At 43.4% G+C, this 24981-nt stretch overlaps 2 protein-coding genes and 1 long non-coding RNA gene across 3 annotated transcripts; 2 read left to right on the top strand and 1 right to left on the bottom strand.

The window, feature by feature from the left end:
* Nucleotides 1-10911: 10911 nt before the first annotated feature.
* On the bottom strand, nucleotides 10912-12796 carry LOC119335364 (U-box domain-containing protein 41-like). The gene has a single exon (XM_037607496.1). The coding sequence runs from the start codon at nucleotides 12694-12696 to the stop codon at nucleotides 11071-11073; it is 1626 nt and encodes a 541-aa protein (XP_037463393.1). The 5' UTR covers nucleotides 12697-12796; the 3' UTR covers nucleotides 10912-11070.
* Nucleotides 12797-14165: 1369 nt separating this feature from the next.
* Nucleotides 14166-16142, top strand: LOC119338775 (probable aminotransferase ACS10). Its single transcript, XM_037611010.1, has 5 exons — nucleotides 14166-14281; nucleotides 14747-14864; nucleotides 14976-15086; nucleotides 15896-15942; nucleotides 16127-16142. Exons 1-5 carry the CDS (start codon nucleotides 14166-14168, stop codon nucleotides 16140-16142), a joined length of 408 nt encoding a protein of 135 aa, XP_037466907.1.
* Nucleotides 16143-16516: 374 nt separating this feature from the next.
* Nucleotides 16517-20245, top strand: LOC119335680. Its single transcript, XR_005161966.1, has 7 exons — nucleotides 16517-16962; nucleotides 18019-18235; nucleotides 18536-18681; nucleotides 19101-19165; nucleotides 19278-19317; nucleotides 19827-19930; nucleotides 20006-20245. It is a non-coding gene; the product is annotated as an uncharacterized LOC119335680 (long non-coding RNA).
* The last annotated feature ends 4736 nt before the right edge of the window (nucleotides 20246-24981 follow it).

Raw genomic sequence — 24981 nt, forward strand, 5'->3', positions numbered from 1 at the left:
TCTCCTCGATCCAGATTGGATCGAGAGGGGGGAAAGTGGGGCGACGGGGGGTTAGGGTTAGCGGGTGTGAGGGGATAAGGGAGTGGGGTGGGTCGGCCGGCTGGGCCAGTGGGCTGGCCTGGCTGTCAGCTGGGCCGGTTGGCCCATTGGGGGGGGGGTCCCTTTTCTTTTGTTTTTTATACCTTTTATTTATTTTACTCTTCTGTTTTAAATCATTTTAAATTACTTAGGCATTTTATGAAAATGGGTTTGTTGCACCATAATTACCTTTGCAATATTTAGTACAATCCAAACATTTTTGTTTTAATTTTTGCAAACTTTTATTGTTATCATTAATTTGAATTTTGAATTTTGGACTGGTTTTGTCCTAACGATAGCTTAGCAGCAGTAATCGTGGTGACGTGGCATCATTCGCGTGGAATTACTGTAGCCTAATTATCCGGGCGTCACAACTTAACCATCTTTGATTTACGAGCTAGTCAAGTAGAGGCATACTAGTGACACTATGTTTGTCTATGTATTCACACATGTATTATGTTTCTGGGTAATACAATTCTAGCATGAATAATAAACATTTATCATGATATGAGGAATTAAATAATAACTTTATTATTGCCCCTAGGGCATATTTCCTTCAGAAAATACATCGAAGGTAAACATGGGTGACAGAGATAACCGAATATGCTCGATGGCGACAAGGTATTTGTTTGACCAGTTCATCCTTCTGCACAAAGACTATCTATGGTTGGAGGGGCTATGAGTTAACACGAAAGATAAACTCTCTTCACCATATTCTCCTCGACAATCGATTCGTCAACCGATGTAGATTACTCTTGGTAGATACTTGAAGGTGATCTCCGAACCATTACAAACTTCTTCTTTGAGAACCACAATCACTCTTGGTCTCTGAAGAAATTGACACCTAACCGTCTAGAGAGTTTGCAGCTCTCAAGAGTAATAGGCGGAGCGTACTAGACTTAGATTCCAGTGATGCTGAACTATTGGAAATATGCCCTAGAGGCAATAATAAAGTGGTTGTTATTATATTTCCTTGTTCATGATAATTGTTTATTATCCATGCTATAATTGTATTGACTGGAAACTCAAATGCATGTGTGGTTACATACACAACAACATGTCCCTAGTGAGCTTCTACCAAACTAGCTCGTTGTTCAAAGATGGTTATGGTTTCCTAGCCATAGACATGAGTTGTCATCTAATAATGGGATCACATCATTAGGAGAAGTGATGGACAAGACCTAAACTACAAACGTAGCATATGATCGTATCAAGTTTTTTGTATCGTTTTCTGCACGTCAAGTATATGTCCCTATGACCATGAGATCATGCAACTCACTGCTACCGGAGGAGTGCCTTGTGTGTACCAAACGTCGCAACGTGACTGGGTGACCATAAAGGTGCTCTACAGGTATCTCCGAGGGTGTCTGTGAGTTGGCATGGATCAAGACTGGGACTTGTCACTCCGTATGACGGAGAGGTATCTCAGGGCCCACTCGGTAATACAACATCAAAATGAGCTTGCAAGCAATGTGACTAATGGGTTAGCCACGGGATCTTGTATTATGGAACGAGTAAATAAACTTTCCAGTAACGAGATTGACCTAGGTATGGTGATACCGATGATAGAATCTCGGGCAAGTAATATACCAATAGACAAAGGGAATTGCGTACGGGATTGTCTGAATCCTTGACATCGGGGTTCGGCCGATAAAGATCTTCGTAGAATATGTAGGAACTAATTTGGACATCTAGGTCCCGCTATTGGTTATTGACCGTAGAGGTGTCTCGGTCATGTCCGCATAGTTCTCAAACCCACAGGGTCTACACACTTAATGTTTGGTGACGATATAAGTACAGTTGAGTTGTTATGGTGGTAACCGAAGGTTGTTCGGGGTCCCAGATGAGATCCTAGATGTGATGAGGAACTCCGGAGTGGTCCGAAGGTGAAGATTGATATATAGGATGAAGGGCATCGGAGTCAGGAAGTGTTACGGGGTTACAGGGTGATGACCAGGAGGATCGAAAGGGATTTCGGGGGCCCCAACAAGTGTTGTGGGGGCTCATGGGCCAAGGGGAGGGGGCACAACATCCCATTAAGGGGATGTGTGCACCCCCTCACCCCATCCCACGTAGGCAGAATAGGTGGGGGCCCCTAGGGCTGTTAAACCCTTTTTCCTTGGGGGCCAAGCCTCCTATGGAGGGCACCCAAAACCCATCTAAGGTTGCCCCTTGTGGCCGTCGGCTCTTCTAGGGAAACCCTAGGGCGCCTCCTCTTCTCCCCCTTCCCCCTATATATAGAGGGGTAGAGGGAGGGCAGCCACACCCATCTATGCCACGGTGCTGCCCTCCCTCTCCCTCGTAGCCCTCTTCCTCTTCATAGTGCTTAGCGAAGCTCTGCTAAGATTCCACCACCACCACTGCCACCACGCCATCGTGCTGCCGGAGGACTCGAGCTACTACTTCACCATCGCTCACTGGATCGAGGAGGTGAAGGTGTCATCAAGCCATACGTGTGTTCGCTACCTCTTGAGCATGCGTTGGTTTTTCCCTTGAAGAGGAAAGAGTGATGCGGCAAAGTAGCGTAAGTATTTCCCTCAGTTTTGAGAACCAAGGTATCAATCCAGTAGGAGACGACGCACAAGTCACCTAGTACACGCACAAACAATCAAGAACCTTGCAACCAACGCGATAAAGGGGTTGTCAATCCCTTCACGGTCACTCGCAAAAGTGAGATCTAATAGAGATAATATAGTAAATATTTTTGGTATTTTTGTTGTATAGATTGGAAAGTAAAGATTGCAAAATAGTAAACGAGATTTAAAGAGATGCAATATAATGGAAAAGAGACGTAATATAATGGAAAAGAAACGTAATATAATGGAAAAGATACCCGGGGGCCATAGGTTTCACTAGTGGCTTCTCTCAAGATAGCATGTATTACGGTGGGTGAACAAATTATTGCCGAGCAATTGATAGAAAAGCGCATAATTATGAAGATATGTAAGTCAATGATCATGAACATAGACATCCTGTCCGTGTCAAGTAGACCGAAACGATTCTGCAGCTACTACTATTACTCCACACATCGACCACTATCCAGCATGCATCTAGAGTATTAAGTTCATAAGAATGGAGTAACACTTTAAGCAAGATGACATGATGTAGATGGATAAACTCAAGCAATATGATATAAACACCATATTTTTTTCCTTGATGGAAACAATACAATACGTGCCTTGCTGCCCTTACTATCACTAGGAAAGGACACCGCAAGATTGAACCCAAAGCTAAGCACTTCTCCCATTGAAAGAAAGATCAATCTAGTAGGCCAAACTAAAACGATAATTCGAAGAGACTTGCAAAGATATCAAACCATGCATATAAGAATTCAGAGAAGAACCAAATAATATTCATAGATAATCTTGTTCATAAATCGACAATTCCTTGGATCTCGGCAAACACACCACAAAAGAGTATTACATCGAATAGATCTCCAGGAACAGCAAGGAGAACTTTGTATTGAGAATCAAAGAGAGAGAAGAAGCCATCTAGCTAATAACTATGGGCCCGAAGGTCTGTGGTAAACTACTCACGCTTCATCGGAGAGGCAATGATGTTGATGTAGAAGCCCTCCGTGATCGATTCCCCCTCCGGCAGATCGCCGGAAAAGGCCCCAAGATGGGATCTCACGGGTATAGAAGGTTACGGCGGTGGAAAAGTGGTTTTGTGGATCCCCCTGATGTTTCTATGGTATAAGAGAATATATAGGCGAAAGAAGTACGTCGGTGGAGCTATAAGGGGCCCACGAGGGTGGGCGCGCGCCCTCCTGCCTCGTGGATGCCTCGTGGCGTTTCTGACTACAAATCCAAGTCTTCTGGTTTGCTTTCGGTCCAAGAAAGATCATCGCAAAGGTTTTATTCCGTTTGGACTCCGTTTGGTATTCCTTTTCTGCAAAACTCTAAAATAGGCAAAAAAAAAACAAAAACTGGCACTGGGCCTCAGGTTAATAGGTTAGTCCCAAAAATAATATAAAAGAGCATATTAAAGCCCATTAAACATCCAAAATAGATAATATAATAGCATGGAAGAATGAAAAATTATAGATACGTTGGAGATGTATCAGGACTACTAGGCAAAACCTTATACACAGAACTTTAGCAGTAGCGTGGGTCAAAAACGCACGCTAGTGCTAAGTAGCAGTAGCGCGCCTGTGCAAACCGTGCTACAGATAAAGTTCTAGCAGTAGCGCGCCTTATTCTAAACACATTACTACTGAAATTACCATGGCTTAGCCGATAGGCTACACATAGTAGTAGCGATCTATATCGAACCGTGCTACCGCTACTTTCTTTGTAGCAGCGCGTTTTATTCTAAACTCGCTACTGCTAAAGGATATAAAATTAAATGGAAAGCAAATAGAAAGGTAATTGAAAATGAAAGAAATAGAAGAAGGTGAAAGGAAAAAAATAAAATGTGAAGAAAAATAAATGAAAAAGGGGAAAAAAGAGAAAGGAGTAGCAGTAGCGCGTATCCCAGAACATGTTGTAGCTAACGTAGCAGTAGCACGCTTTCTGGAATGCGCTACTGCTACATCTGACTTAACCACGGGGTTCGTCCTTCCCCACGGCCACTTCCCCCAAATCCAACTCCTCCGCTCTCGCCGCTGTCGTCGCCCGTCGGCTGCCGCGCGCTCTCCGCACACCCTCTACGCTGCCCCGACCCCGGATTCAATGCCGCCCCCGCCCCCGACCTCAACGCCGCCCCGGATGCCGCCCCCGACCCCAACCTCGACGCCGCCCTCCGCCGCGCGCCAGAGCCCCGACCCCGACCTCGACGCCGCCTGCCCCTCCCTCGTCGCAGGTCCCCCGAGGTGAGCACGCCTACTCCTTCCTCTCCCTACCTTTGCCTAGGGTTTCTTCATATTTTAGTTGCATCAAATTAGTTAGGGTTCATGTAAGGGTGGAAACGAATCGGATGCGGATGCGGCTCAAATTAGTTAGGGTTCATGTAAGGGTGGAAACGAATCAAATTTCTAAGATGAATCGTAAAAACAAGTAAAATTTGACCACTTATTTCACTTTTCAGTTGGATAATTGGAATATCCGCTACCACTTTCCACCCCTAGGTTCATCAAATTAGATGGTAATTAGGGCAGTAGTTCCTAGGTACTAATTAGTTAGTAAGAACTAGGTACTAATTAGGTACTAGTTTATTTTTATTTATAGTAAGTTTATTTTTAGTAAGAACTGGTTGAATTAATAGAACTAGTTAGTAAGAACTTGTTGTTATTTTTTTAGTTAAAGCAATTTTTCCCGCATCGACGTCGGCGATGCCTATCCCGCATCCTTGCCGTCGAGTCGGCGGAGGACACCTGCGTCACCAGATGGGCCATGTCCGGGACTGGGCTCCGCCGGGGTGGTACTGGGAGGCGCTACCTACCAGGGGGCACAGGTTGGTGAGGAGCCAGCCTGTCGTTGACCCGAACCTTCTTTGGTGGCGGCGCGTGGGCCAGTGATGGTCCAGAGGCTCAAGGACCCCGCGGAGGTGGTGCGTCACCATGTCAGTGAGGAGGACGCGCACGTCCGTCGCTACTTGTTTGCGTTGGAGCACAGGTTCTCCAATACCTGGCAGGTTCTCCAGGGATCTCACTGGAGCTATGATCCTGTGATGGTTCCTTCTCTATGGGTGTCCATCGCCCGCGCCGATACCCGTCGTGTGCTAGGGTTTTAGTTGTATTAGTGATGTTATATGTATGATACTATTCGGGGTGTATTAGTGATAATATTCGACGATGTACGGACGCATGAGATGATTTACTTTTGCTTACTGAATGCATGCTAATTTGAGTCCTATAAGATATTTTGAAATGTATATCTTGTGTTGCTCAAATAGGATATGTGCTTGCCCAAGTGGCCGGTCATGTTTGCAGGTTACACCTCTGAGTGGTGTATGTTTTGCCGGAGGTTGATTCATTTCCGTTCCGACAAATTTCAGGCGCTCGATATGTCCTATTTTAGCAAAGGTCATGCCGAATTTTTCCATGAATTTTGGCATGACTTGTGCCAGAATATGTAGGAAATATCGAGTGCCCCAGATTTGTGTGTTGATTATCCTGGTAGTTGTCGTCGATTGATTTTCAATTAATGTTTCAACTATGAACATAGGAAATGTCTGACGACGAAAAGGATTTCGGTATTTACAAATACTATGAAGACGAGCGCGGCCTGTGTGATGGAATCTTCCTAGATGATGATAGGCGCTTCAGCATCAAGCTGGACGAGAACTTCGAAGTGGATACAGTAATTCACAATGACAAGTCTTTTTTCATAATTAAGCATGATATCTGCTTCATTTGCTTCAACTTATAATTTTTTTACTATTCTACTAGCGTATCCCCTGCCATGCAAGAGTTTTTGTATTGGATAAGATATGTTTGATTCATACTATGGAGGTAAAGAAAGTTTACTTGAAGACCGAGCATGGTTATATTTTCCACGCAAAATTATACAACGCAAATGACTACACCTATTTTGGATGCAAAACATGGCGAGCACTATGCAAGACTTATGCATTTGAGCCTGATATGGTTATCACCTTTGATATTCGTCCGGAAGATGATATTGAAGGTAATACCGACATCTGGGTCGATGTGCAGACGCCTCCAGTTATACCATTATGTGAGTTTCTCAACCATATTTATGTCTTTGATATTGTTTATTCAAAAATAGTTGACAACTAATTTCTATTGTCAGCTTATTTCCGTTCAAGAAAACATGTCCAGCGTTTGGTAGACAAGACCTATTAATCTCTCGAGACTGAACTAAACTGCGAGGAGCTAAGTCATTATGTTTCATGGCTTGCGGATCTTGATACTGCCAAGACAAATTTTCTTCATGCACTTAGAAATGTTAGTACTGAAAACGTGCGACCAATAGTGTTCGTAATGAACTACGGTCACATCTATTTAAGAAAGATGGTAGGATTTTTACTATTTGTCCTCAGTGCATCTTTTCCATACGTTATTTTTTAAGTTAAACTTCATTGCTAAGTATGTTACCACACGATGTTCTTCAACAGGGACTCCCGATGAATGTTGTGCCTCATGGGATCGAGACTAAAGGTACCATGAGTATTGTTAGCTTACGGCCAAGATATCATACAATGCACTTTAGTGCATTCAGGATTAGCGATGAATTCTTAATAGTGAAAGACTGGACCAAATTTGTGATGGAGGAGCGCAGAGAAGTACTAGGGGGCAACAATCAGAAGCACAACCCACGATTAGGAGACAGGTTCATCTGCATGCTCCAACTTGATGAAGGAGGAGAGCTACACATGTTTTATGTTATTTTACCTAAGAGAGAGCAGCAGGAGTGATTAGCTAGCTAGAAATGAGTTTGAAGATGATGGTGTGCTACACTATGACTATGATAATTAAATAGCTAGTGTTGGTGGTAATGACTATGATGATTATTATTAGCTAGTGTTAGTGGTGATTAGATAGCTACCGCATCTAGTGTTGGTGGTGATTAGCTAGCTAGAATGAGTTTGAAGATGATTATGTGCTACACTATGACTATGGTGATTAAATAAATACTATTGGTGGTAATGACTATGATGATGATTAAATAGCTTGTGCGGGCGGATTAGATTCAAGTGGAGGCAACATGTGGTTAACATCGAAAGTACTACTAGTCCAAACAAGATCAAGTTTGGATTAGTAGTATACTTTTGACATGCACCACATATTGCCTCCACTTGAACCTAATCCACCTTCATTTGACACACTGTTATGGACATAATGATATAAACCTCATAATTGGTATTGTACCAAAATTTGTATAACGGCGTATAAATACACTAAAAATAAAAAAATAAAAAAGAATACTAGTAGCGATGGATAGTAAAAACGCTGCAACTAGCTAGATTAGCAGCTGCGCGGGAGAGAAGAAGTGTTGCCGCTATGTGTCTTAGCAGTAGCGCGTGTCACACGCGCTACTGCTAAGTAATAGTTGTAGCGCCTTATTAGTAGCGCGGCAGCACGCGCTACTAGTGGGCTTTAAACCCACACTACTACTAGGGTTTTCCCTAGTAGTGCAGTGTTGAACGCGGAGGTGCCGACCGTTCAGCACTTGGATCGGGAGTTCGTGGGACGGATCACGATTGGATCGCGAAGATGTTCGACTACATCAACCGCGTTTCTCAACGCTTCCGCTTAGCGATCTACATGGGTATGTAGATGCAATCTCTCCTCTCCTAGATGTCCATCTCCTAGATTGATATTGGTGAGCATAGGAAATTTTTGTTTCCCATGCAATGTTCCCCAACATGAACCACTATCTAATTCTTCGGCTCTAGGGTTTTTCTCCCGGTGGATTTTAAACTCAAATTGCCTAGAGAGTGGGTTGCTCAACAATCTTCTCACAATCAAACGGAGCAGCCGCCGGACAAAGCCGGCGTGGGGTAGCTATTTATAGCCGCAACCTTCACAGATAGGAAATGACCATTTTGGACACTCGGCCCAGCCAATGGCCAACCGACACGTTCACAACAGCCGGAGTTGGAGCAACGGTAACATTACTTGAGGAACAAGTAATGCTAACTCCTTGGGCCGAGACAAATCTCTTGCAGCGAAGAAGATCACATTCTCTTGCTGGCAAGTATTTGCTCAGAACACAAAGAGATTTCTCTCACAACTTTCATAGGATTTGGGTTTAGCATCAGAGAATCAAAGTTTCAAACGCTAAACCCCTCTTAATAGTACGGTGGTCCTATGACTCAATGAAAGAAGAAGAACAACGAAATAAATGCTACGTCTTCACTTCATCTTCATTCTTCCTCGAGCGCAGTCATTTTCTTCGAACAGACACCGAACCAATTGCTTGAACTTCAGCAATTTTTAGGGGTCACTCTTGTTAGCATCACCTTCGGTGATAACCTTTGCTGCAACTCAGCGAGATTATCTTCGTCGTTTGCATCTAACGACTCAATCTCTCAGGGACCTGTTACTCTGTGTGCACTAGCAAACACATAAGTCCCATACTGTTTATGTCAATAAACTCCAAAACATAAGGGGCCTATCATTGCACCAACATGATCTCTGCCATGTAGGGCTTCGACACCCCCAGCCCACCCAAAGACCCGACCCGGAGCCCTGATTTTCTCACTTTGTCCCTCCACCCTTGCTCTTTATCCGTGTAGTCAAATACCGATATCGCCACTATACCACCCAAAGCGTCACCCAGGACTTCCTGGACGGAGCCACTCCACTCGGGCGCTAGCCATGCTTTGCCTATGTCCTCCCTTCCATCACTCATCCGGCCGCCACCCAGGTACCCTCCGCCATTGCACATTGCTATCAATGGAGGACACCATTTCCAAGTTGATGAACTATATAATAATTAAGTACTATTTGTGTTTTATCTGTTTCAGATTAATCTATATATCTTATACAGACAAACCCCATTACAAGTCATTAATTGATATTTACACCGCATATGTGCCCCCACATCACCCCAATCATTAGTAGCCATGCAACCTAAATTGGGTGGCATAGGTTGCTCCGATTTCCCTTTGTCCTTCCACATCTCTAGGATGCACGCATACATGCCGGTCGTGGGTGGAGAAATCTCATCTACTTCATCTTCTACCACCTCTTAAGTTTGATGGATTGATTATCCATTAATTCATTTTTGTGCTTTATTTGTTTACGGAAGAGAATCTCACAAGAAATCTGTCGATGCAATTCAAAGTTAAGGGTGCAACTAAATGAATCCGGTGTGTGGGTGTGCCTAAGTTTGCGGAAAAAACCATCCTCGACGGCACAAAGCGATGCGACATATTTTTTCACTTTAGGACATGGTAGTATATGACACATGAGGGTAACAACGCATGGGCCATTCATCTAGTTTGATATTATTTTATAACATTGCATATGCTCAAATGTGTGTGCTATGTGAAGAAGGACAAATTTTAGGGCACCGGTTTTAGGGCAGCTAAAGAAGCAGAAATTTTGTTGGTGCCCAAAAAACCTTCTCCATCCATACCTAAACCATTTTTAGGACATTAATTTTTTTTGCTGCTGTTGGACATGCTCTGATGCCGCACATTCAACTACTTCTCAGATTGTGCCATCTCCATTGATCTTAACGCACCCCACCTCGGAGGGTTCCCACTATGCACATGTCTACGCGTGCGCACCAAAGGCTGGAATAGGTAGATCCAACCCAGAGATGAGTTCATGAATAATCTTCCTTGTATCTGCAAAGAAGATGACTAGCCCTAAAGATCTTGATATGTTTTCTTTATTCTTTTTAGGGATATCTATACTACTTGTTTGATCTAGACCAAAGGCCTTTTTATGAAAAACTTATGAACAAAGTAGAGCATAAACATATACGACATCTCTATTGATCTTAAAGCACCCCGCCTCGGGGATCCCACTTATGCACTTGTCCGCTCGTGCTTACCAAGGCCAGAGCAGGTATATCTAACACAAAGATGAGATCGTGAATAATCTTCTTGTATCTGCAAAGATGATGATCAGCCCTAGAGATCTCGATATATTTTCCTCATTTTTTAGGGATATTTGTTGATTTGAGCTAGATCTAAGTCTTTTATTGTAAATAAACATATGAACAAAGTAGAGCACAAACATATGCATCACCTATATTGATGTGAAGGCACCCTGTCTTTGGGGTTCCCACTTATGCGCCTGTCTGGGTAGAGCAGGTGTATCCAACGCATAGATGGGTTCATGAATAATCTTCTTCTATCTGCAAAAAAGATGATCAGCCCTAGAGATCTAGGTATATTTTCTTTATATTTTATTAGGATATCTGTACCGATGGTTTGATCTAGATCTAAAGCCTTTTCAGGGAAAAATATATATAAACAAAGTGGAGCACAAACATATGCGCCAGATTCCACTGCACAATTGTCTTTAATTTCACATCCATTCAAAATTACAGACCAAGCAGGTAAAATGGAGCACTGCATGAATCCACTGCAATGATGACAACACAGCAACACCCAGCTCAAGAACTAAAGCTAATCGATACATACTGATCGCCAGTGGTGTGAACTTGACAGCTTCGAGGCAGGAGGAGCTCCCCAGCTCGCGGCGCGCCGGCGGCGGACCGGCAGGGACGACGCCATGGTGCCGCTGTCATCGTCGTTGCGTTCGCTGTTGCTGAAATCATGAAGACCTCCGCCGTTGATGTCGCCCAGGCCCAGCATTGCTCGCAGAGCCTTCCGCGCCATGTCCTTGTGAACGCCCGGGTCCGCTTGCTCGGCGATGAGGATGAGCGGCCGGTCGGCGCCGGCCGCTCTGGCAAGCCCACGGAACCGCGGGCTCCCCTTGCTCATGTCGTACAATGCCGCGACGCAGCATTCTTGAAGCTCCGACCTGTGTGCGTCGTTGGAAAGGATGACGGAGAACGTCGCCACGGCGCCGGCGTCCATGAGCGCTGTCCGGCCCTCAGCGCAGGCGGCGACGTTGCAGATCACCATGAGGGCCAGCCTGCGGATGGGCAACGGCTCGTTGGAATCGGAGGAGATGGAGAGCAGGTTCTTGGCGGCGCCCGGGGCGCGCGCGAGCTTAGACTGGTTAACGGCGGCGAGGGAGAGGTGGAGCAGAGCCATCCCGGCATCGCGGCGCGCTCGCGGGGCCTGGTCGCCGGCGGTAAGGAGTGCCAGAAGAGGAGGCAAGGCGCCGAGCACGCCGATGGCGGCGCGGTTGCCCTCGTGCAGGGCCAGGCCGAACAGAGCGCCTGCCGCGTGCTCGCACGCCTCCGGGGCTGCAGCACCCAAGCTGGCAACCTCGACCAGCGCCGGCACGGCGCCCGCGCGGACGATGGGCACCCTGTTGTCAGGCTCGAGGGAGAGGTTGGCCAGAGCAGCAGTGGCGTCGGCGCGCGCCGCGGCGGAGTGACGCGCGGACAGCAGCACGCGACGGAGCGCAGCGAGCAGCTGCGGCACGCATAGCGCCCGCCTCCTCGGCGCGCTTTCCCGCGTCGCCCGTCGCAGCGCCGCCATCGCTGACTCCACCTCCCACTCGTCTCCGCCGCCCACAGCCTTCACTGATAACTGGCCCACTTCCTCCTCCCCCTCACCAACCCGCAACGACTTTGTTTCCTTCGCGCACGCCATGTCCAGCTGCTCCACCGCCGTTATCTCTGACGACGACCGGGAGGACGACGACGACGTCGACGCAGCGGACGCCCTGGAGGAGCAGGAAAGGTTAGAAGACGACCTGCCCGGGGGCCGCGGAGTTGGAACCGCGCGTAGCACGGCCTCCCGTGCCGCAGCGGCGGAAGGGGCCTCAGGCGGCGCGCGTCCGGACCGCGCGCTCCAAGTCCGGATGGCCGCTCCGAGCGCGTCGTTGGGTATGGGAACCACCCCACCCGATGCCGGCGAGTCTCCCTCCACGCCAGGTGGAGAGACGGAAAGCTCCGCGCAGGCCTGGATGCAGGCGCGCTCGTACGTCCGCCCCGACGGCAGGATCACCGGGTCGGACATGGGCGCGCCCAGTATCGGGCACAGGAACTCCCGTGGCACGTCCTCCTCCTTGTCCACCGGGGACAGGGTTGCAGGGAGGGACGGCGTCGGCGGCGGCGGCGGCGGCCTGGAGTGGAAGGGCAGAAGCTTCCAGCGCCATGCGCGCGCGGCACCCATGCTTAATTATCAGCTCGGCAGCTGCAAGCACAGCAGCGGCCGCTTTGGTGCTTTTGGTGCAATAATGGACGGTGGCTCACCTTTGCTTTGGCTGTCTGGAGCCGTGCTCGCCGTCCTTTTCGGGCGTTTAAGTATTGCGGCTCGGGGACATTGCGAGGTGACTTAGCCTGGAAGGGATCGGCGATTAGGTACTGACATGTCGCCTATGGATCTGCATCTCAAACAGAGTCAGGATAGATACTTGGCAAGAATGTTCTTGAACATTCTTATCGTTCTTTTACATGGAAAACGGACCAGTAGTACATCCCAAAATAAATGTCTTAAAATAAAGTTAGTACAAAGTTAAGACACATATTCTGAGACTGAAGGAGTATTATTGATGGCGTTGATAAAATCACGGAGACTTACGTCTTGTCTGAAAACGAGTTTGATACGAAAAATCAATCCAATAAAAAGATTGCCCTATTGCCAGAAGAGAAAATCAAGTGATACCAAAGATCCAATGCCGACTTCATTTTGGAGGGAGAGTAATACACAATACTTTCAAATGGTTGCCAATAGACGACATAAAAAAGTGTATTTTTAGTCTCCGAAAAGATGAAAGGCAGATTCAAGTACACATGAAGCTTAAAAGCTATCTTATCAAGTACTACAAATCACTGTTAGGGGCCTAACGACCCGAGTTCAATTCCTAGAAGTGACAGGTGTGGCACGAGGGTTTTCCCCCGTTTATTGAGGATCAAACTTGATGTGTAGTGGAATCAGTCATCAAGAAATATCTTAATACTCATCTTATATACCTAAGAGAGTCATCCCCACTAACTTATTTATCTCAACATGTAAGCATGCCACCTCATCATATCCAGAGATAAGAACCGAGGGGAAAATGAAGCTCTCTCAACGCTCAGGGACTTCTAGCCATCGGATCATTTTTTGATGCGATTTAGGCCGTCAGATCAAGCCACTGGAGGAGCTGGGCCATCGGATCGAGACCCGGCGTTGTAGCAGTGAATAGTGGTAGAAAACTCATGCCACCATGTGTAAAATCGGTGCACCAAGGGTATAGTCGTCATTTCACCTATGGGTATATAAAATCCAGCAGCTCCCGTAGAACCCTAGCCGCCTCCTCATCCGCGCGTCCTTCCCTTTCCCCTTCCCAGCCGCTCGACCGCCGCCTTGCCCGTCCCCAGGGTCCCTCACGGTCGCCGCCTCCTCCTCCGCGACGCCCGCTCTCGCGGGGCCTCCTCTCCCCGTGCGAACACTGCCGCCGCCGCCACCATCGATTCCTCTTGGGCATGGCCGTCTCCGGTGCCGCCATCAATAGACGGGACTCCACCTCGCCCCAGTCTACCGATGCCCCACCCTAGACGCTGGTCTACACCCCCTCTTGCACCGGCACATATAACCCTAAAGAGTAGGCCGTGGGGGAGGAAGGAGAAGATGTCATAGGGGAGGAAGAAGAGGAGGACATGGAAGCCACGTGGGAGGAAGAAAATGCCCCCCTCATTCCCAAAGTTGGTCCTCGCATCAACTGCCCTCGCTCCACCTTTGCTTCCAGTGACCATGTCGGCCACAATCTAGTTGGGTGAGCTTCTTTTCCTGTTATGTTCTTGTACCATTTGGTGGCGTCGCTCCCTTCCCGTCTCAGGAAAGGAGTCAAGTACTGGCTAGGTTTTTGTAAAGAGGTTATTGGTTTGTTCTTGTGGAGTAGATTCTCAGGTCTAGCTAGGTTCCAAACAAATTTTGGGTCAGTCTTGTTATGTTGGTACCTTGATGTCCTGGAGATTTGGATCTAGCTAGGTTTTTACATAGTATGTATTTGTGATAGTTGACCACAACGAGACACTTGAAAGTAAATCTAATTCTAAGAGAATGTGTTGTACAACATGGCATGCGTCTGCAATTAACAAGAATGAAACTCCGACCAAGCTATATAGTTTTGGCCATTTTCTTTTTTGCATAACTGATTTCCTATGACATTGTCCGTACTGTTTTTTAAGTAGTATTAGGACTGTACATTTCCCTATTCTCTCTTCCCTGCCAAAAATAGAATAAATTTAGGCGAGGACTCCCTCTACTACGCCGGCCTCCGCCGCTGCGCCGCCGACACCTACCACCCCGCCTCCAACCCAGCTGGTGTCATCCAGCTCGAGCTCGCTGAGAACCACGTAAGTGCCTCTCCCTCCATTCTTGTTATGTTTTGTTCTCAAAACCTTTCATTTTTTGTTCTAGAAATCAGTATCAATAGCCTGACATAGCTGGTGCTGATGATTGTGCAGCTATCCCTAGATTTGGTGAGGGAATGGATGGAGGAGCCCAAGGAGAGGGACCTCACCATCAGCGGGGTCGCCACGTACCAGCCATATGACGGGATACTTGCCTTGAAGATGGTAAGCCTGACGGAACCAGCCCCTGATCCTGATTCTGGTTCCTTCCATCCCATCCATAAAAAGATATCCAATTCTGTTAACTCTGGCAATGTCAAAAAAGTGCTGCCAGAATCTTCCTTCTTTTGATTCCATCGACAGAAACAATCAGTTTAACAATTCATTAGTGTTTGATTCCCCGCAAAAAGAAAAAAAGTGTTTGATTATCATTAAGGTTTCTGCAATCTACAGTGGTTGGTTCGAACTTTTTGGTCCATTGAGCATCATGATAATTAGTTCGATAAATATAATTGAGAATTAACTTATTTATGTCCATTGAACAATATGATAATTAGTCTGCGTCACATTGATAAATATATTTATGTCTTTAGTTTTTGTCTTTCAACTATGCTATATTTGGCATTAGTAGTACCACTGCTCCGATTTGGTAGTGTGGGCCTAAGCGGTTAGCCACAGTCTTGGATCATCTCAGTCGAAGAACAGTGTCAATCAATTATTGAACCTACAAATAATCGTAGCAATTCCACCAGAATTTTTTCTGGTTAAGCTTGGAATGAGGTATGATTGTTGACATGATGTTGCGCGATTTGCTTCCTTTCCTCTTTTGAATTTTTGTGTCCATCTACATGCTATCTGCATCCAACTGATATGTGCCAAAGAGTCACTATATCACGTCTATTTGTTCTTGGTTGTCATTTTTAGGTTTTGTTGCTGCAATGATGCCATCTGTCAACTATTAACTTCCGAGACAATGTCATTTTGATCAGCTCATTCCTGAAACAACAATTGATTTTCTGCCATGTTGTGATTAGGAAGGAGCAAGAGGAAGGAGAACCTCGATGCGCTCGGTCTCTCTCAGGTTCCTCTCTCTCTCACACACGCACGCACGCACACACACACCCACAGTTCTGGTCCTTTTTGCTGAGCTCATTCCTAAATTTTGTCCTTTCTGCCATGTTCCTCTCTCTCTCAGGTTCCTCTCTCTCTCACACACACACGCACGCCTCTTAAATATATTAGGACTCGATTGTGATCTATATCAGGTCTGCACTTCTATAGCTATTGCTGGTGTATCCTTATGTTAGCTAAAACTAATACACATGGATAGCTTCATATAGGTACATACATAGTTTCTTATGTATCACATGAGGAGAATAATTGCTTCGTAAAACTATCTAGGTTGCTGTGAATGCACTACTAGCATAGAAACATATGATCTTTGATAAATATGATTATGCAGTTTCTTAAGTACTCACTAATCCCAACCCTTGGTGGGATATTATTTGTCATCTTAACATATAGTATTTGTATACGATTATGTGCACCTTCATTGTAAGACTCTCATATTCCCATTTGTTTCGATATGTGTGTAAATCCCGATAAGCATGCTTTTGATGGGAACCTTATCTTTTCACCTTGCGTTCGTCCTGGAGCATTTATCAAAGTCATGTGATGAATTGTCTTTTTTTTAACAAAATGTATATCATTTATAGAAGCGTATATGCAATTCCGTACCGTTGTCAGCCACCTTCTAAATGTTGTTATCGTATGGGTGATCTATTTATCCAACTACATGAACCTATACATGTTATCCTAAGATAATGAGAAATTATGATACCATCTTAAACTCTGTATTTCCAGACTTTGTAGGAAATACGCAATTTGAGCCCATGAAATTTGCATGATGATATTAGCTTATTATCACTTACAGTCTCTGTAGGAAATACTATTATATTCTATTACAGTTCTGGAACAATGATGACGAGACCTTACTATGAGCTGCAACTTTATCTATAAGCTTGCTTTCCCATAGTGTTGACGAATCTTTTCAAGCATTATGAGTTCAGGCTATGGAGGAGCTCAGAAACATATCCTGCTGGTAACGAAAAGATGTCATAATTCCCTTTTCTTACACTATTTCTTTCATCTTAGGAGTCCATTGTTTCATAAGCTGCCATTTGTTTTATATGCAATATTATCTTCATTTTCATACTTAATCCATGATACGATGTGCAATTTGTATCAGACGGATTCTTTTTTGCGTTCTACATCTTCTAAAAAAGCATAGTGAACGGTGTCTAGACCAATGAATTTTCTGTTGGACAAACATGCCCCCCCCTCTGGGGCACTCTACTTGATGTATACTCAAATTCAATAAGAAAATTTATTTGATGTCAGATAAAAAAGATATTCGTATTTTATTTTTGTATACTTCTGTTAGGAGCACTTTCGTTAACCTTTTTCCTTTCTAATGGATGCTTTCATTTTTAGTGGACCGATCAAATGAAAGCTACAAAGGGTTGATTTGTTTTGCATGTTTTCCCTTAGTTATTTACTTGTTGCAATGTTGTGTTGGTATGAGAGGGTACGCCAAAAGTAAATGGAATAGGCTAATGCATTGTTCTTTGAGCCCAAAAGTGACTCTCTATAGGTGAATCCTATGATGGGTTAGAAGCCTGCTAATTAAATTATCCGTGTAATAAAGCATGCTCTACCCTAATTCCTACCTTGATTGTGTCATGATTGATTACTATGTATAAAAGAGAGAATAAAAAACTGCTTGCCTAGACACACCAGATCCCAGTTTTTTTTTGTAGTATTCGGTGTTTGTTTCCATTGCTAAGTTTTGGAACATTTTATTTCACATAGAGCTTACTCCTTTGATTTCTAACAAGATGTATTAGCATTAGCAAAACCATAGCCAACTGTTTTGCTGTCTGATGACATAACTAATCTCTTGCCATACTTTATGTATTTTCATACATTGCTTCCATTTCTAGAAGTCATTTGGTACAAGACCTCTACTATTATATCCTTTCTTGCCATACTTTCTGTATTTCCGTACATTGCTTCCCTTTCTGGAAGTCATTTGGTACAAGACCTCTACTATGATATCCTTTCTTTTTAATTTTGATGCAAGTTTCTCATTTCACAGAAGAACACAATGGAGCATCTTTCTGCTCATTTCACAGAAGAACACATAAGAGTGATGCCTCAATCAAGGTAGATCTGAGGATAGAACCCTAGGTGGTTACCATCGATGGTGCTGGCAGCAAGCTCCTGGGTGACTACTTCATGATGACCATTACTGGTTTCCTTCATGGCTATTGTAAAATGGTGCTTCATATGTCATGTTTCTATATCTGAAAAAGGTCCGGGGCTCATGTTTTATGTTTTAACAGTTCTGCCATGCGTTATTATTTGTACACTTGCACACTAGCTTGGTATTTGCCTACTGGTTAGGCGGGAATTGTACTAAATCTCTCTTGGTGCTAGATGTTTGATGCCTTGCCTCTTCAAAATAAAACTAATATGTCATGCTAGAATCTATGTGTAGTTTCCTAGGATTCATGGGAGTATTTAGGGTTTAAGTAGATTCGGATACATTGTATAAAAATGTTGATCAAATCTTGGTGCCCTCTTCCTTTTATCTGATAATGTTGTGAAATTAGGAATTGACAACTCAATGTGCCTCGCAAGATACAACCGCGGTTACGAGAAGTAGGACAGGCTGAAGCAACACCATTGGCGGTTGCATCGTCACGCTCCTCATCATCGAAAATATGTCACTCCCGAGTCATCTTCGTATCACCTCCAGGTATACCAGATGCTTCTAATGTTCTCCCTACCCCTTCCTCTATGGTCAATTGTTCACTAGGTTGTCCCATGGGAGAACTGATACCATTACTTCATTCAACTGTGTGTGCAATGATAGTCTGATTAGTTTTACAAATGAACATTTGTCTTATAAGGGCAAAGCCTGCCAACGAGCTGAAGCAAAGGCTAATTTCATTTTTCATTTCATCCTTCCTGTTTGTTCGGTACCTCTGCTTTTAGAAACAAACTAAACCCGTTATGACTACTAAATTAAATATATATGTTTGGTTTGTTCCAAGAAAATGCATAAGAGGAATTTAATGGTTCTTATATTTGCACAACTACAGTAACATTGTCACAAAGCAGGCACATAAGTCTAAACTTAATGGTTTCATTTAGTTTTGGTCTTCAAATTGGCAGTAAGTGCTTGGAATTGAATCTGAGGGCAAGTATCGTCACACAATGCAAAGTTTAGTTTTGAAATGGTAAGAATATATGATTCGTTCTTTCCCTCTTGACATGTCAAATACATAATTTTACCCAAATTCATGTAAATAGACAGTTGTGTCTTATAGATCTACTATACCTCCATTGCAGGTGTGGCTGATTAACAAACAAATTCATGGCCATTAGTCAGGTGATTATTGTACCTCTCTCTTTTGTAACAACATGATTATGTATCAATGTTACAATGAGACTTTACTATACCCATTATGTCAGTAGAACGTTCTCTTAGGAGATTGTTTTATTTGTTCTGTTTGAGATATACTAAAGGATGTGTACCTATGAAAAGAAAATACACTTCCAAGTTTTGTATGTAGTAGTTGGTGTATGTCTCAAGTGCAGCTTATAATGCTCCTACTCTTAGTACTTGCTCTCTCATGTTTATGCTCTTAGCACTGAATTTTGTGTCAAGTGATTAGCTTTGGTGGTTTCATGAACACATTGAACTTGATGCAGCCTTACAATCCCATGACCATGTTGAACTTGAAGATGTCTTGCTTCACATACAAATGAATGTTTCTTCTTTCTCTTGAACCGGAAATTTCATTGTAATACTTGCGCAAATTATGATACCTACTAATTTTTTTAAAGGTGCTCCCTACTAACTTGATCATTACCTATTTTTCCACATTGATGGTACAGGCACCCCGCACACATGGAGAAGGGGTCATGGCAGCGCTGGATCCGGTGGCCAACCGTCGCTTGTCCTCTTTTCCATGCAATCCATGCTGCTCTACTCCGGCCAGGTTCACCCCCCTCTCTCCCCCTCTCTGTCTCCCTCTCTCTCTGACCGCTGCTACATCCATCATTTTGTCTTACAGGTCTCTGGAGTCATGGAGCTTAACGAGGTCTCCGACCAGTTTGCCACATAACTTGTATATCTTGGAGACATATTCGTGTTCTAGGTCACAGAAACAAAATTTAGAGTTAATTTGCATGACTCAAAATATTTTGGCTCAACAATTTCCTGCATTATATATCTTTTGGTGCTTAGTTCTTTTTGTGAATTCTACAATTTGTAGCTTTGAGCTAAACTGACGCTCGTTTTTAGTGAAGTTACATTCGTGGATGTTTTCAAACCGATATTATTTTCAAGTTCAGGTTTTCAGTTGGCTTTATCAAAATTAGAATATGCCTATTTTGAAGCTTCACTGCTTAAACCATTTGTTTTTATGAAATAATATTCAGGTAATTTAAAATTATTTCATGTAGATTGCATTTTGTTATAGGAACACGAAAGAAACTAAAGTTTGATCATGGAAAGGCCCATCTTAAAGTTATTTATTTGTACTAACAAAGTTTTAGTGATCATAATTGAATAACATATGTTAAACCTTGAATACTACTAACTTAGCATTACATGCTTGACCAAAATGTTGGACCGGCACCTTCGCGCCAAGGCGCGATCCCGATCTAGTAATTATGAATGGGATAAGGCCCACCTCAACATGGAATCTTGTATGTGAAAAATGTTTTCCATTCAATTATTCTACTTATATTCAAAAAATATTTTACAACTATACATAATCAAATATAATAATTCATCTGTATTTTTAATTTTAGTTCCCAGGTTATGGGCCAAAAATTTCATCAATCAATTGCCGCAACAACATGCGGGGTATCCTCTAGTTTAAAAAAATTATGAGGACCATGTTTATCTTGGTAGTCATACTAAAATGGTTGTATGCATCCCTAGTTGGCACAGGACCATGTTTATGTTGGTACTCATACTGAAATGGTTATATGCATCCCTAGTTGGCGCAGAGGCCGGGAAGTTAAAATCTCTCCCATTTTTAAGCAAAGAGAGCCTTGGCTCAGTGGTTGGGCATGCAGTTCTGCAGCCTAACAACCCGAATTCAATACCTAGAATTGATAGGTGATGCACAGGGGTTCTCCCCCATTTATTAAGGATCAAGCTTGGTGTGTGGTGGAACCACTCATGAAGAAATATCTTGATACATATTTAAAAATTCTGAGGATCATGTTTATCTTGGTACTCAAACTAAAATGGTTGTATGCATCCCTAGTTGGCGTAGAGGCCGGGAAGTGAAAACCTCTCCCATTTTAAGAGGTACACACTGATACGTCTCCAAGATATCTATAATTTATGAAGTATTCATGCCATGGTTAAAACAATCTATATGGTTTTGGTATGATTTGAATGGAACTAACCCGGGTTGAAGCTTGATACGTCTCCAACGTATCTATAATTTTTGATTGTTCCATGCTATTATATTACCCATTTTGGATATTTATGGGCTTTACTTTACACTTTTATATCATTTTTGGGACTAACCTACTAACCGGAGGCCCAGCCCAAATTGCTGTTTTTTGGCCTATTTCAGTGTTTCGAAGAAAAGGAATATCGAACGGAGTCCAAATGGAATGAAACCTTTGGGAGCGATCTTTTCGGAACAAACATGATCCATGGGACTTGGAGTGGACGTCAAGCGACAAGCGAGGCGGCCATGTGGGTGCCCGGCGTGCCCCCTACAGGTTGGCGTGCCCCCCACCCTCGTGGGCCCCTCGAGCGTCCACCGACCTACTTCTTACTCCTATATATACCCACGTACCCCGAGAACATCAGAACAGACCACGAAAACCTAATTCCACCACCGCAACCTTCTGTATCAGCGAGATCCCATCTTGGAGCCTTCGTCGGCGCTCCGCTAGAGGGGGAATTGACCACAGAGGGCCTCTACATCATCTCCAAGGCCCTTCCGATGAGTTGTGAGTAGTTTACTACAGACCTTCGGGTCCATACTTATTAGCTAAATGGCTTCTTCTCTCTCTTTGAATCTCAATACAAAGTTCTCCTCGATATTCTTGGATCTATTCGATGTAACTCTTTTTGCGGTGTGTTTGTCAAGATCCGATGAATTGTGGGTTTATGATCAAGTTTATCTATGAGAAATATTTGAATCTCCTCTGAATTCTTTTATGTGTGATTAAGTTATCTTTGCAAGTCTCTTCGAATTATCAGTTTGGTTTGGCCTACTAGATTGATCTTTCTTGCAATGGAAGAAGTGCTTAGATTTGGGTTCAATCTTGCGGTGTCCTTTCCCAGTGACAGTAGGGGCAGCAAGGCACGTATTGTATTGTTGCCATCGAGGATAAAAATATGGGGTTTATATCATTTTGCATGAGTTTATCCCTGTATATCATGTCATCTTTCTTAATGCGTTACTCTGTTCTTTATGAACTTAATACTCTAGATGCATGCTGGATAGCGGTCGATGTGTGGAGTAATAGTAGTAGATGCAGGCAGGAGTCGGTCTACTTGTCACGGACGTGATGCCTATATACATGATCGTGCCTAGATAATCTCATAATTATTCGCCTTTTTATCAATTGCTCGATAGTAATTTGTTCACCCACTGTAATACTTATGCTATCTTGAGAGAAGCCACTAGTGAAACCTATGGCCCCCGGGTCTATCTTTTATCATATAAGCTTTCAATCTACTTTTATTTGCATCTTTTACTTTCCAATCTATATCATAAAAATACCAAAAATATTTATCTTATCATATTATCTCTATCAGATCTCACTTTTCGCAAGTGTCCGTGAAGGGACTGACAACCCCTTTATTGCGTTGGTTGCGAGGTTCTTGTTTGTTTGTGTAGGTGTGTGGGACTTTTGAGGAGCCTCCGACTGGATTGATACCTTGGTTCTCAGAAACCAAGGGAAATACTTATGCTACTTTGCTGCATCCCGCTTTCCTCTTCAAGTAAAACCAACAAGCTCAAGACGTAGCAAGAAGGATTTCTGGCGCTGTTGCCGGGGAGGTCTTCGCTCAAGTCAAGACATACCAAGTACCCATCACAAACTCATCTCCCTCGCACTACATTATTTGCCATTTGCCTCTCGTTTTCCTCTCCCCCACTTCACCCTTGCCATTTTATTCACCCTCTCTTTCCCAATCTTTTCTCTCGTTCGCTTGCCTTTTGTGTGCTCATTGCTATGGCTAGTCCTCCTATTATCGTTAATACTCCCGATCATGAAGTTCTCAATTTTAAACAAAGGGAGGGAGAAAATTTAATAGATGCTTGGCATAGAATTTGCAATGCTCAAAGTAGATCTACTAGGAAGCAATCCACTTCCGTTCTTCTTCGCAATTTTTATGTAGACATTACTCCTTGGAATAGATATATCCTTGATACCATTAACGGAGGGAATTTCTTGGGTAGCCATACTTTTGATGCTTATAATGCTATGTAAGATTTGTTTGGTCCACCCCCTCTTTTGGTTAATGGAACTATTTTAACTTTGGAACATGTGATGCAAAGGCTTGAAATTATTGAAAATAAAGTTGCCACTGTTGAGTTAATTGAAAATTTGGATAAAAAGATCCACAATCAAATTACCCAATATGGATCTAGGGTTGGAGTTACCTTGAATTTTTTTATAGAAAAAGAACCTATAGTTAATGAAAGAATGGATTTAGATTCTACAAGAATTGGTAAACTGGAGGACATTATCACCAACTTAGGGTCTGACTTTTCATCTGTGAAAAATACCCCAACTCCTCCTACCAAAATTGCCAAGGTCATGTATGTTCCTAAAAACAAGGGTGAATCTTCTAGTAAAGGAAGTGCCGATCTCAAATCAATTAGTGATCATCCCAATTTTCTTGCTATCATTAAGGAACCTTTTGCTACAAACGAATTTCTTGATTTCTTGCCTAGGAGCTTAATCATTACTAAAAATAAAGAAACTCCTAAGGATTATAAGTGCTCTATTGAAGAATTGAGTGCCAAAGATGGCACTACTTAGATCTATCCTCGCTTTTATGCCTAGCTAGGGGCGGTAAACGATAGCGCTAGTTGGGAGGCAACCCAATTTTATTTTTGTTTTTTTGTTTTTGCTTCTGTTTAGTAATAAATATTTCATCTACCTTCTGTTTAGATGTGTTTTCATGTTTAATTAGAGTTTGTGCCAAGTAGAACCTATAGGATAACCTACGGTGATAGTTAATTTGATTCTGCTGAAAAACAGAAACTTTGCACGCACAAAAATAATTTTAGTAATTCACAGAAACGCTCTTTTGCGTTGATTCTTTTTTATGTAGATCAATAGATAAATTTCCCAGGACTTCCTATTTTGGTAGGATTTTTAGAGTTCCATAACTATTCGAGAGTTACAGATTTCTACAGACTGTTCTGTTTTTTTGTGTGTTTTTTGCTTATTTTGATGCATCTATGGCTAGTATTGGGGGGGTATGAACCATAGAGAAGTTGGGATACAGTAGTTTTAACACCAATATAAATAAAGAATGAGTTAATTACAGTACCTTATGTGGTGGTTTTTCTTTCTTGCACTAACGGAGCTTATGAGATTTCCTGTTGAGTTTTGTGTTGTGAAGTTTTCAAGTTTTGGGTAAAGATTTGATGGACTATGGAATAAGGAGTGGCAAGAGCCTAAGCTTGGGGATGCCCATGACGCCCCAAGATATTCAATGATAAACAAAAGCCTAAGCTTGGGGATGCCCCGGAAGGCATCCCCTCTTCGTCTTCGTCTACCGGTAACTTTACTTGGAGCTATATTTTTATTTGCCACATGATATGTGTTTTGCTTGGAGCATCTTGTATGATATTAGTCTTTGATTTTTAGAATACCACAATCATCCTTGCTGTTCACACCTTTTGGGAGAAGCCCATTTGATTGGAATTTATTAGAATACTCTATGTGCTTCACTTATATCTTTTGAGCTGGATAGTTTTGCTCTAGTGCTTCACTTATATCTTTTGGAGCACGGCGGCGGCTTAATTTTGTAGAAATTGTTGATCTCTCATGC

This window comes from Triticum dicoccoides, chromosome 7B, assembly GCF_002162155.2.
Source record: "Triticum dicoccoides isolate Atlit2015 ecotype Zavitan chromosome 7B, WEW_v2.0, whole genome shotgun sequence".
NCBI lineage: Eukaryota > Viridiplantae > Streptophyta > Magnoliopsida > Poales > Poaceae > Triticum > Triticum dicoccoides.

Bases quoted from the DNA above. Each gene is read 5' to 3' on its own strand.
- LOC119335364 (XM_037607496.1), bottom strand. From the start codon at position 12,696: ATGGGTGCCGCGCGCGCATGGCGCTGGAAGCTTCTGCCCTTCCACTCC.
- LOC119338775 (XM_037611010.1), top strand. From the start codon at position 14,166: ATGGAAGCCACGTGGGAGGAAGAAAATGCCCCCCTCATTCCCAAAGTT. The intron at 14,282-14,746 runs GTGAGCTTCTTT...TGCCAAAAATAG, and splicing joins GTCGGCCACAATCTAGTTGG to AATAAATTTAGGCGAGGACT. The intron at 15,087-15,895 runs GTAAGCCTGACG...TGTTGTGATTAG, and splicing joins GGATACTTGCCTTGAAGATG to GAAGGAGCAAGAGGAAGGAG.